General features: G+C 43.2%; 1 protein-coding gene across 4 annotated transcripts in view; it reads left to right on the top strand.

The window, feature by feature from the left end:
* The window catches only part of RERE (arginine-glutamic acid dipeptide repeats), a 365,478-nt gene that overhangs the window by 274,253 nt on the left and 77,622 nt on the right, over positions 1 to 13,603 (top strand). For all 4 annotated transcript variants that reach the window (XM_077250042.1, XM_077250043.1, XM_077250040.1 and 1 more), the window contains exon 6: positions 11,709 to 11,813. In XM_077250042.1, the coding sequence (XP_077106157.1) occupies positions 11,709 to 11,813 (105 nt within the window). The remainder of the gene's footprint in view (positions 1 to 11,708; positions 11,814 to 13,603) is intronic.

Below are 13,603 nucleotides of genomic sequence, written 5' to 3'. Positions count from 1 at the left end.
TGTCCGCTAAAGATTGGAGCCAGTTTTTCATTCAAAAAGTCAAATGGCGCTCCTTCCCTTCCAAGCCCTGCCGTGTGCCCAAACAGTGGTTTACCCCCACTTATGAGGTATCAGTGTACTCAGGACAAATTGGACAACAACGTTCGTGGTCCAGTTTCTCCTTTTACCCTTGGGAAAATAAAAAAATTGTTGCTAAAAGATCATTTTTGTGACTAAAAAGTTAAATGTTCATTTTTTCCTTCCATGTTGCTTCTGCTGCTGTGAAGCACCTGAAGGGTTAATAAACTTCTTGAATGTGGTTTTGATCACCTTGAGGGGTGCAGTTTTTAGAATGGTGTCACTTTTGGGTATTTTCAGCCATATAGACCCCTCAAACTGACTTCAAATGTGAGGTGGTCCCTAAAAAAAATGGTTTTGTAAATTTTGTTCTAAAAATGAGAAATCACTGGTCAAATTTTAACCCTTATAACTTCCTAGCAAAAAAAAAATTTTGTTTCCAAAATTGTGCTGATGTAAAGTAGACATGTGGGAAATGTTATTAACTATTTTGTGTCACATAACTCTCTGGTTTAACAGAATAAAAATTAAAAATGTGAAAATTGCGAAATTTTCAAACTTTTCGCCAAATTTCCATTTTTTTCACAAACTCAGAAATTATCGACCTAAATTTACCACTAACATGAAGCCCAATATGTCACGAAAAAACAATCTCAGAACCGCTAGGATCCGTTGAAGCGTTCCTGAGTTATTACCTCATAAAGGGACACTGGTCAGAATTGCAAAAAACGGCCAGGTCATGAAGGGGTTAAGAGCATAAAAATGAAAAGTTTGAAAATTGCTAAATATTCAACTTGCCAAATTTCCGCTTTTTGTAATAAAATAAACCCAAGTGACGTCAAATTTTACCACTATCATGAAGTATGAAATGTCACGAAAAAAACCATCTCCGAATCAGGGACACTGGTCAGAATTGCAAAATTTAGCCTGGTCATGAAGGTGAAAACAGCCTTGGGGTGTGAAGGGGTTTATCACGCATGTCATAGATCTAATGGAAATGAGAAGAATTAACTAGATAGAAAGGCAAAATGGGCAATTGTAAGTACGTACACAGTGCCATAATAATATGATTACTGCAATATATTAACATGGTACAAATTTTCATTTGAGTGCTTCTTTAAAAGTTTTTCTGCAGTTTCATCAGTTAGCAAAATTAAACCTGAATTGTCAAGACAAATCTAAATCAAGTCAATATTTGGTGTGACCACCCTTTGCCATCGTCACTTCTTCTCGGTACACTTGTACTTACTCCCAGGCTTTGAAGGAACTTGACAGCCAGTTGCACCAAACATCTTTGAGAACGAACCACTGTGGATATTCTTGTGCAAATCCTTGTCTCTTTGTGTAACCCCACACAGCCTGGATTATTTTGAGATCAGGGCTGTGTTGTCTGTGGGCCTGATTATCACTTCCAGGACAACTTCTTTATGCTGAAGATAGTTTTTAATTACATTGGTTGGATGTTTGGGGTCGTGAGACGCCTCCGTTATGATATTGCATGATGGTTAAGTATCCATATGTATTTCTCAGCATTGAGGACTCAAACTCCATTTGTTGAATTGCAACCAGAAACCTACAAGCAGCCTCCACCATGCTTCACTGTTCCTGCAGACACTCCTTATTGTGCCGCTCTCTAGCAGTAATTAAAGTGAATGTGTCGTCTGGAAATGGTGACTTTTTTTTTTTATGTCACGATCTATGAAATAAATCATGATATGCCATTTTCACACTGATCCTAATATTAAAATGACACATCTATTCTGTAAAGATTAGTTTCCATCTTATCATAGACAAGGAGAGAAAGCAACTATATGTAGATAAAAAGGGATTCAACATTCACAACAGGTAATGGCCACAGCTCACCTCCTCCGCAGATGACTGAGCATGGCCGCAACACTTTGCTATAGAAGTCAGTGAACATCTGTGGACTCGGAATGTTGCTGTACAATGGCCCCAGTGTGGTGGATCTGATATCTAGTGATAGAATCTGCGCTATAGTTTAGGAAAAAGATTTGTGCTGTCCTGGTCTGATGACGTGTTTGGCAGCCGAACCAGCGCAGTCTTAATTTCTTTGTCCATTATCCTGTCCACCTCTGGCGTTTAGTATTCCCCACGGTCTCTTTCACATCATGACATCACAGAGCCTGGTGATGGTCAGAGGTGCTAAGGACACCGGGCTGCAGAATTTAAAGGGAAACTGTCACCCCATTTTTTGCCTATAAGCCAAGGCCACCGCCATCAGGGGCTTATCTACAGCAGTCCGGGTCCAGCGCCTCCCATCTTCATGCTAGGACGTCCTCTTCTTTGCTTCCTGCCGCGGCTCCTGCGCAGGCGTACTTTATATGCCCTGTTGAGGGCAGAGCAAAGTACTGCAGTGCGCAGGCCCTGGGAAAGGTCAGAGAGGCCCGGCGCCTGCGCACTGCAGTACTTTGCTCTGCCCTCAACAGGACAGACAAAGTACGCCTGCGCAGGAGCCGCAACAGGAAGCAAAGAGGACGTCATCATAAGAAGATGGGAGGCGCTGGATCCGGACTGCGATGCCCATCGGATCGGACACCGCAGCGGGACCGCCCCTGGGTGAATATAATCTAACTTGTTTTTCTTACCTTTCAGGTTACATTGGGGGCTTATCTACAGCATTACAGAATGCTATAGATCAGCCCCTGATGGCGGTGGCCTTAGCTTATGGGTGAAAAATGGGGTGATTCCCTTTAAGACTGCACTGTCTGGCTGCTGCAGAGGACTGGATGCGATGCAAGGCAGGGCTGTGCAAATATGTTTGCTCATCTGTAATTTGTATGTAGACAAAAAGGCTTTACAACCAGCGTGCAGGCCTTGTATATACAGTGGTGTGAAAGTTGGTAGGTTTTGGGACGACTACCAACAAGTCCATTTTCAACTGGTGTCTAGTGTTCCAAACTTGTCAGAACCTGGTGTTGGGGCAATAGTGTGTAAAAGAGCCTTCAACTTACTGCAGACGAGTCTCCAGACATCACATAGATGGAGCTGGGGCGACACACCTCGCTTTGTGTGCACTCTAAAGGCCTAGAGGAGCGTCATCGATTAATTTCTGTAAGGTTCAAAGCTCTTTTTAAGCCCTATTGGCCAAATGTCTGTTTAGAAAACCAAAGCCCCCAGCTGTGTACCGCTGTGTCAGTGGTTGTGTGCCCCAAAACCTAGTTCAGAAGAGGCTCTGTTTTGTTTTTAACTTCACCCTCATTCCTCCTGGAAATGTAGCTCTCCTCCTCGCTTCGTATAGGTAATAACTTGTATCTTACCCTGCGTTCTTTGGGCTTCTAGTGATGCATAGAGTTTGACAGAGACCTGGTCAATATCAAACTGGAGTGAAAAGAGGTGAAGCTGAAATTCTTTTCCTGGCAGAGGCTTGCAGTTGGCGGTCTGCGGTATGGATGCCTGCAGAACGTGAAACCAAGTAATCTGTTTGATAATAACGCTCAGATGGCGCTTAAATAAAAACCATCTGGAGACATTTGCTTTGTTCAGAGCCACATAACCAGAGCTGCTGATTTCAAGGCAAATTAGCTCCAACTTGTGCTGGGGGCGTTGGGAGCTTGGATATCAGAGAGTGGATAATCTTCTGCTTTCACTTACAGCAGGTCGCTACACAAATGCTGCAAATCCAGCAGCGCAGGCTAATGTACAGAAGGCAGCTTCACTTGGCTGGCGGAAATACTTCTCAGGCTTCAGATGATTTGCTTCCTGAGAACATGCCGCCCTGTTAATGTCATGCGCTGGTTGTAGAGCAGGAGGTAAAGCTGCAGTCACTGGCTTCTACTTTGCTTCAAATTTATGGCTGAGGTCTGCATATTTGGAGAGGGTTCAGAAGCTGAGCTCACTCCACAAGTGATAGATGTTCGCTGTGGTATATCGGCATTGGTCTCTTAACCATGTAGATGCCATATTTGATTTTTGACAGCATTATTTACAAGCGTGCACCAGCCCCTCCTACCCCACCCCCTGCAAGGTGTTTGAAGATATCAATGGGATACCACGTCAGACGCTGCTGAAGGCCCCATGACTTACCATCTTGGTACTTCTGTAAAAAGCTCCTGTGAGCTCCATAAGGGACATCCTTTAGTCTGTATGCTACAATACTGTGATATTAACTAATGATTTTATATCCTATATAGTCACACAAAGAAACAAGGGTCTCCTCTCAAAATACACAATTATACTTATAGAAAAGGGTATGAAAAACCCAAACCGTGCATATTAAACCCAATTATAATTCTTTATTAATTATTATAACATAACAATTAAAAAATTATCCATATAAAAGCAGGTTGCTGCTGTTCAAAAAGCAGGGACAAACTACCGTATTTTTGGACTATAAGACGCACTGAACCATAAGACGCACCCCAAATTTGGGGTGAAAATAGCAGAAAAAAAGATTTTTTTTTTTTATAAGATGGGGGGTCCGTCTTATTGTCCGAATTTAAGGTATCTTACCTGAGGGCTGGCGGTGGCAGAGCAGGGTCACAGGAGGCATGGTGGCGGCAGAGGTGAGGTGATGCTGAGGTGCGGTGGTCGGTACGGCTTGCACCTGAGCAGGGTCCCTTCCTGCTTAGGTGGGCGACGCCGCGGCCTGGTGTCCATGCGGGGGGTTGCGGCAGTGGTGTGGAGGCGGCAGAGGTGCGGTCACCTCCTCAGGTGAGGTGACGCTGCGGCCCGTTATCCAAGGCGAGCAGCAGGGCCGGGTTAAAAACTAGTTTCTCGGTGGCGGCGGCCATCTTCCTGAGGATGATGAGGCGCGGTGAGCAGTATGGCGTGAGCAGAGTCCCTTCCACAAGTGAGGTGAAGCTGCGGCCCCGGTATTCAAGGCGAGTAGCAGAGCCGGGTGAATCATGGCTTTCTTGGTGGCGGTGGCCATCTTCCTAAGGCCACGCGTGCCCAGATTGTGTGCTCTGCTTCACGAGGCTTCAGGAAAATGGCCGTGGGAAGCAGCGCGTGCGCAAATGGAGATCGCGGTGGCCATTTTCCTGAAGCCGAGAACTCAATCTGCGAATTCAGCTTCAGCAAAATGGCCGCCGCGATCTCAGTCTGCGCACACGCGGCCTCCCATGGCCATTTTCCTGAAGCCCCGGGAAGCAGAGAACTCAATCTGCGCACGCGCGGCCTCAGGAAGATGGCCGCCACCGAGAAAGCCGTGATTCACCCGGCTCTGCTACTCGCCTTGAATAACTGGCCGCGGCGTCACCTCACCTGTGGAAGGGACTCTGCTCACGCCATACCGCTCACCGCGCCTCAAGTTCCCCGCACCTCTGCCGCCGCCACACTACTGCCACAAACAACCGGTAAGCCTGCATTCCATCTATAAGACACACCCCGCATTTTCCTCACAATTTTTTTTGGGAAAAAGTGCGTCTTATAGTCCGAAAAATACGGTATACACTTTACCAACTAAGTAGGCAAAATATAAACCAGTACATAGACCTAGTTTGAAAGTATATCGCACAATGGTTGTTTGTAATATGCTACACTTAGTTATACATGTGCACATTGTCTGTATGAGCATTTACATGTAATGCCGCTGGTTGTGTGCGGTCCCCGCCATCCCCAACGCATGTTTCCCCTACCGATATCTCATCTACCCATTGCTGAGAAAATCCGCAGCCGGATCATTTATGCTGTGGATTTTCACCCTTAGCAATGCAAAAAGTGTATGATCATTCTGCAGACCTTCTGCAAACACTGTGATATATGCACAATTTAATGGGGCTTATGCCACTACTGATTTTCTGTCAAAAGTTTCGCAGCAAATATGTCCCATGTGAACATACCTTCACTGCAAAATAAATCAGTTCAGAGATACCAGCTGGAACTTGATTCAATCTGTAATACAGTTTTGTGTACAAATTTCAAAAACCTGACGTCACATCCAAACATAAACTAAGTGTGAACAGGTGCTGAACCTAGAGTCACCAACTCATAAACACTCAAACAAAAAAGGCAGCACTCTGTAGCGCCATAGCATGCAAATATGAAAATTGAATTGCATTACTGCACTAGAAATATAAAAAATTGAGAAAGCTTAGCGCATAAATTGGCTTATTCATGTGTACCTGGAAGCCACGGTAAGGCATTTCTCTTTTCCAGGACAGCAATGCCATTCCTCTCTTAGAATAAAGTCTTCTTCTGAATGGGAACCTAATGTGAGTCTTCTCTTAGACTAAAATCTTTCTCTCTGTGGCGGATTAGTGGTCCTGCTGTAATTAAAACACCTAAGGCTAAAAGGCGGAGTACTCTGTCAGAAGGCTAGTGAATACAAATTTAAAAAAACTGACCGTCACATCCAAACATAAACCAAGTTTTGTGTGTACAGCTCCTATGCAGATTTATGTGTGTATGTAGTTACAGCCAACAAACACCTTCTCCAGTAATCCATGAACTAGTCCATGAGCCAAGAACCAAATTTGACGATATCGGTACCAAGCGGAGTGACTAATTCTCTTTGGTATTTTTAGGTAGATGCATGTCTGTAGTTTATTTTTTGATATGATAGCCCTTACATATACGTAGCTTATTAACCCCTTCAGCCCTAGGCCTATTTGTACCCAAGTGCCTAAGCCAATCTGACCTGTGCCACTTCATGGGCTAATAACTTTGGAACGCTTTCACCTATCCAAGCCATTCTGAGATTGTTTTCTCGTGACATATTGTACTTCACGTCAGTGCTAAATGGGAGTCAATATATTTTACCTTTCTATATAAAAAAATGCTAAATATTCGGAAATTTTGGAAAAATCGGCAATTTTTTAACTTTGAAATTCTCTGCTTTTTACAAAAATACTGATACCCCCCATAATAGTTATTAATTTACACTCCCCACATGTTTACTTCATATTGGCATCATTTTGAAAATGAAACCTTATTGTTTTACGACGTAATAGGGCTTATAGTTTTATGCGCAATTTTTCACATTTACAGCAAAACCCACTTTTCAAAGGACCAAGTCACTTCTGAAGTCACTTTAAGGGGCTTACATAACAGAAACCACCCATAAATTACCCCATTTTGCAAACTACACCCCTCAAGCTGTTCAAAACTCATTTTTAAAAACTGTTAACCCTTTAGGTGTTCCACAGGAATTTTAGCATGAGCCAAGAACCAAATATGACGATATCGGTACCACCCGGAGTGACTAGATGTAGTATTTGTAACAAAATTTAATCCAAGTTATGTAAATACACACTGAACATGTCATGTGCATATATATATATATATATATATATATATGTTACTCCATAATATCTTCAACATCGGACTCTGAATCTGACTGTTGTTCTACTGGCTCGTCTTCAGTACCCTTGTTCTGGCATGTCTGTAATCTGCACATGTCTGTGCACTTCAGGCCATTGCTGAGGCAAGTACACTGAGGAAGTTCACATGACCGCACACACTTGCAGGACAGTAGCTGTATAATAGCTTCTGGTGCTGGTGCCCCTTGCATCCACTTGACAACAAGCTTTCCGTCGTTATCTATCATCCAACCGCAGTCTGTTGGGTTTGCAACCCATGGCTGGCTCTGCAGACTTCTCCTCCAGATCGCAGCCTGGTAGTTTGCACGCAGTGCATGCATGAAAAGGCAGTCCTGGCAAGGAGGGAGTTGACTTGACTCTACCACTCCACGTCTGGCACAGAACAGCTGATAACGGAGCCTGTTTACCTCAGTTGTTTGGGTAGTTGGCAGGTACATGTGGCAGGTGATTTCCTGTAACTTCTCAAAAAGTTCGGTAGACACTTCCCATGAACGACCAACTTCCTGAAAGGCATCCTGGTATGTCTTGTTCATCTTCAACTGCTTGAGTGTCGTCATCTTCCCACGGCCAGCGAATGCACTGACGGTGTCACAGCCTGTAAATGCATGCATACCAATCAATGAATCACATACGCTGCCTCCCAATGTTCGGCTCAGAGTGGTGATATCCAGGAATCTTGTCCGGTTCTGTGTACCGCATTTCTGGAACAGGTGGGATGGGATTTTGTGGCACATGCCCAGACACAGGACCATGACATCAGTATCCTCCGAAGTGATGATGACCGACTTGTAACCAGATTCTGCTGCATGAAGAGCATGGAGAAGGAGGCGTGTGTCTGCTTCTTCTTGATTTGACTTAAGGTCAGCAGCCTCTTCCCACTGTTCTTTGGTGATCTTAAAGCAGAGCTGCTCACATGTGACATACAGCTCCTTCTCCTCAAGCTTCTCCCTGTGGTGTTTCGCCTTCCATTCTTCTACCAGAAACTTTATGAGACTTGCCTTGTTGGAGGAACTACTTAGAAGCTTTTTCCACTGCTGGATGTTGTGCCCATGTTGAATGTTCTTGAAATGGATCCCTGTGCCTTCATATCTGTTGACTCTTTCTGTATCTTTGATGGATGTCTCCTTGTAGACGTCAAAGACAATATCAATGCGCTTGCTCTTAGCACCCTCATGGATAGCGCGACTCATTGCTGTGCCTGCTAGCTGGCCAAATGTTGCATTGTTTCCCTTCAGTTTCTGAACCAGGCTCATCCCATCAATGATGGTTGCAGAGGGCTCGGGGATCACTTCTGCAGGACGAGCATTCCTCTCCAACTCCCTTGCGAGGGCAGCCTTGTTGGTCTTGCGGATAGACCCATCACCATTGGCAAGTGCCCATGGCAATGGACCCAGGGGATGAGTCAAGACATCACTCATTTGTAGCTTTCTGTTCTCAGCTACAAGTATCATCTGGCCAAATAGGTTTCTGTCAGCCTTCAAAATTACCTCCTTGCCAAGACCTTGTCTGCGTGTCTTCATTTGGATGTTAGAGAACGTTTTAAGTTTGTTCTTCGTCATCTTGTCATGAAACAATGTAGTTGGCTTATCGGTACCCAAACGCTCATCCTTGAATGTTTGATATGCATCCTCTCCTATACTGTATGCCCCTTGAAGGTCTTTGGCTACATCTGGTGGTGCTACAGTCGCTGTTGACAAACTGATAAGTTCACCATTATGCTCTTTGTTGAAGGGGTTCACCCAACCTGTCTCCAGCAGTTGAACGAAAGATTGGACATCGGCTTCATCTCTTCTAATCCTAGACACCTGTAGGTCTGAATGGCTGAAGTCAGTATATTGTTGGCCTACCAGGGCCCTCAGCTGCCTCAAGTACATACTGCGGTACTCTGATGTCAGGTAGAACCTGGAAACAGCTCCAACTTTGAGGCTGAAGCCTTTTGTGCCCCCTGGTGTCTGGGTGTCTTTGTTGATTGTCTCTTCAATGGTCTGGTCCACAGGAATTCGTCCAAAAGGATTCTTGCTACCGATCTGGACCGAAAAGCCACCTTGCATGAAGTATTCATGGACCTCTGGGTGTTCTATGGGCAGCCGAGACATTGTGGCATAGTAATAGGTTAGGTATCGGGCATAGTTGACCTTGTCATAGGCAAAACACCATGGTATCATCTGTCGGATTGCTCCTAGGTGAAGCATCCAGTTGCCTTCTCTTGAAGCTCGAACCAGGGCCAGCATGGTCTCGACCATGTCCAAGTATGACATCCAGAATGCTGAGAGTTGTTCATTTCTGAGGGTCTCAAGATAAACTTGAAAGAGCTTCAGGGTAAGTGTGCAAGATTCATTATCCAAGAGCTTTTCGAAGGATCCCTGCGACACACTGATGCGAAAGTTTGTGATGTTCTTCAGTGTTTCATCCAGATGGTGAAGGTCCCTTGCATGGTTTTCTTCTAGCCATGGAAGGAAGTTTTTCCATGCAAGCCTCATAAGTGCTTCATAGACCAGCTTGTGTAGTCTCACTGCTCTGTTGTACCTCCGGCCGTCCATCACTCCAGACACTGATCCTTCAGCGATTACACCGGATTCAACACACAGATCTCTAAGGCCTGCATCCTGAAATCTGTTCCCTATGATAGAGAGGAGATTACAGATTGTGTGGAAGACACCCAAAAACCACATAGCGCTCCTTCCGTGTTGAGCTGTGCTGTGTGCCCATACTTTAGTTTACGAGTACATGTGGGGTGTTTCTATAAACTGCAGAATTAGGGTAACCAAGTTTGGGTTTGCCGTTAACCCTTGCTAGGTTGCAGGTAAAATTGGATTACAATGTAATATCTGGAAAAAAAATGAAATTTTGAAATTTCGCCTTCATTCTGCTAAAATTCCTGTGGAACACCTAAAGGGTTAACAGTTTTTAAAAATGAGTTTTGAACAGCTTGAGGGGTGTAGTTTGCAAAATGGGGTAATTTATGGGTGGTTTCTGTTATGTAAGCCCCTTAAAGTGACTTCAGAAGTGACTTGGTCCTTTGAAAAGTGGGTTTTGCTGTAAATGTGAAAAATTGCGCATAAAACTATAAGCCCTATTACGTCGTAAAACAATAAGGTTTCATTTTCAAAATGATGCCAATATGAAGTAAACATGTGGGGAGTGTAAATTAATAACTATTATGGGGGGTATCAGTATTTTTGTAAAAAGCAGAGAATTTCAAAGTTAAAAAATTGCCGATTTTTCCAAAATTTCCGAATATTTAGCATTTTTTTATATAGAAAGGTAAAATATATTGACTCCCATTTAGCACTGACGTGAAGTACAATATGTCACGAGAAAACAATCTCAGAATGGCTTGGATAGGTGAAAGCGTTCCAAAGTTATTAGCCCATGAAGTGGCACAGGTCAGATTGGCTTAGGCACTTGGGTACAAATAGGCCTAGGGCTGAAGGGGTTAATAAGCTACGTATATGTAAGGGCTATCATATCAAAAAATAAACTACAGACATGCATCTACCTAAAAATACCAAAGAAAATTAGTCACTCCGGGTGGTACCGATATCTGGCCCGGCTCATGGACTAAACAGGGCAAGATTTCCTGCCCCTCGTGGCCTCTTGATTGCTTACATGTTCATACAAATACGGGGCAAGAAAATGTGCACCATGGAGAGTATGGGATTCTGGATGTATAGTTTTTCAGTCCTTGCTGAAACTCCCACCCCAAATATAATCCGGTGTCTGTAAGTGAGCTGCAGAGGACAGGAACCAGCAGCTTATTGTGACAGTGTGAAAACTGTAATGTTTCAAGTATTAAGGTTTCTTTGTGTGAAGCTCTATGAAAATATACTCTAAAACTATTTGTATTTAAAACCAGACTGTCAGAACAATCCCTTTTTAGTAAGCACTTCCAATAAAATAAGATAACTTTACCCCTCCCTCCTTCTCAGCCTTTTGCAATAAGCATAACGATGCACATTGATTTTACTCGGAGTGCTCATTTGAACATACATTACTGCGCTCAGTCTATGGATACAGATAGATTAGTCCTCACAGTGTGGAATGTGCACACTGTCAGGATTATTCTCTACTGCCTGTTCTGGTGATTGTCACGTGTATGTGATTTGCATACTGAAGGTCACATGCAGAATTAACTTTTTTTTTTCTTTTCCATTTATTATTGTGAAGAGCAAATGAGAAGCTAGTCGTTATATGACTGAGAGTATGCAAATAACATATCTATTGTGATATAACGACTGCTCAAGCAGGCAACGAAGAATCCGGACAGTGTCCAGATTTAGCATATGGTGCAGAAATTTATGCTCAGCCCTGAAAACTCTTATAAGTAGATTTTAAAATTGGCTTTCCTAATAATATCTTATATTTTCACAGGGGCAAATGCAACATCTCCCACTTCTCAGACATATTTGCTGCTCGGGAATTTAAAGCCAGGATAGACTCGTTCTTCTACATCCTGGGATACAATCCAGAGACCAGGTACGTTCTCCCTTCTCAGGTATTCATATTCCACGTGATGATGAATGTGTGATTCATGTTGGAGAAGGAGGCAGGTTGAGTCCATTTGGTTACAGAGCTGAGACTTTTTTTTTCATTGTTTTTGGCTGTTGGTTTTTTATGTTAATGACCGACAAATGCAGTGCTGGGAATGAAGACTTGCACAAATGTGCTCCCTTGGCCAATGTCAGATTCAACACATTGCTGACGATCTGTGTGTCCACATTGTGAGCCATTTACAAAAGGTTTTTGATGCTAGATCACAACTGGATATCTACTCTGCTACTGAAGAATTTAGTCCTTCCATATATAGGACCACCTACATGACTTTACGTCCTACTTCTATCCAAGTGGTATTCTGACCCTTCAGTGCTGCCATTTGCAGTCAGGCCCAGTGGTTTTTACATTGATTATTACCTGTTGATAAGGCCACCTCTTTCATTGGTGACGTGACTGCCTGAAGCTTTAACAGAGGATGTTCTTGGCATCTTCTGGCCTCCGTGATGGTGGCCGTATAAGCGAATTGTGTGGCTATAGTCATTGAAACTTGCATGCATCACATGGGAGATATATTCATTTTTCTGTAACATTTAGCAGTTTTATTTGTGAAGAACTTGCTACTTGGTGAACCCTAATTAACATTTAATAATATGGTTATCCTATACAATCCTTGTTTTACATGGACGACCTTTATACTACTGATGACCGCCATGTAATGCTTCATTTCTTGCTACCGGGAAATATTTGGCTGGACACTGTTTCCACTAGGGAAAGCTGTTTGGAACTGGATACGTGGCTGCCAGAAACTGGATACATGGGTCAGCTGATCTCCCCACAGGCCACATTTTTTGTTTTTTGCTTTTCTATGATAAGCCAACCCCTTTTTCTTTGTGCTTGATGGGATCATGTGCGAATCTGAATTGCTCCTTGCTCTGATCTTACAAATACTTGACTGCTTCATCTTTAGCTCCCACTGACAAATGTATAAAATTTGCAAACCATGAGAATTTTATTTGCTTTTATTTAATTTTAAAGGTATTTTCTATTGCAACAGCTAAAGGGGAGCTTTCAGGGGTTGTCCCACCAACTAGTTACATTTTAATCAATAAATGTGCTCCTGCTATGTACGGTGTATCTCAGCCAGGGAAATGTTACCACAGCTTGTGATCCCTTGTTTCATCTGTATACTTATCATAAGTAGCTTATGCTCTCTTCCCAACCTGCCAGTAGCTGTGGTATGTGCCGACCATGTACTGGAGCAGCTCTGCGTGGTCGGACAAAGCCATTTCACAGTCCACAGCATTAGCATATTTTATAAAATTATCTCAGCACAGAAGCTTTTTTTTTTTTTTTTAATTTTAAACAAGCAATTATTCTGAGATCTATTAATTAAAATCTACCTTGTTTGTGGGACAACCACCCAAGATTCTGATGTTGCAAATCTGTCGGCGGTGAGAACAAGTAATAAGGAGACTGTAAGACAAATATTCTCTTACGAGTAAGAACCAAGATGCATTTGCATCCTGTGGTCAGGTCTGTCTGCAAGAATTTTGCTTGGTTCCAAAATGCCAGCTAAAAAAGTAATGAAATGCTAGGAATCAAGAAGAAAAAGTATACCTATTTTGTGTGTACCTGGATTTGCCTTGCCATCTATCAGTAGTGCAGGATATCCACATTTTTCCTTTTTCACATTTGTATCTGGAGCTAAAAAAGTATCAGCTCTTTACCCTGGCTTGATCTGTCATTATAGAGATTTATAAGTTGAATTTGGC

The sequence above is a fragment of the Ranitomeya variabilis genome, chromosome 4 (genome assembly GCF_051348905.1).
Source record: "Ranitomeya variabilis isolate aRanVar5 chromosome 4, aRanVar5.hap1, whole genome shotgun sequence".
Classification (NCBI taxonomy): domain Eukaryota; kingdom Metazoa; phylum Chordata; class Amphibia; order Anura; family Dendrobatidae; genus Ranitomeya; species Ranitomeya variabilis.
The sequence above is the reverse complement of the archived record's forward strand: the minus strand, read 5'-3'. Positions and strand labels throughout refer to the sequence as shown.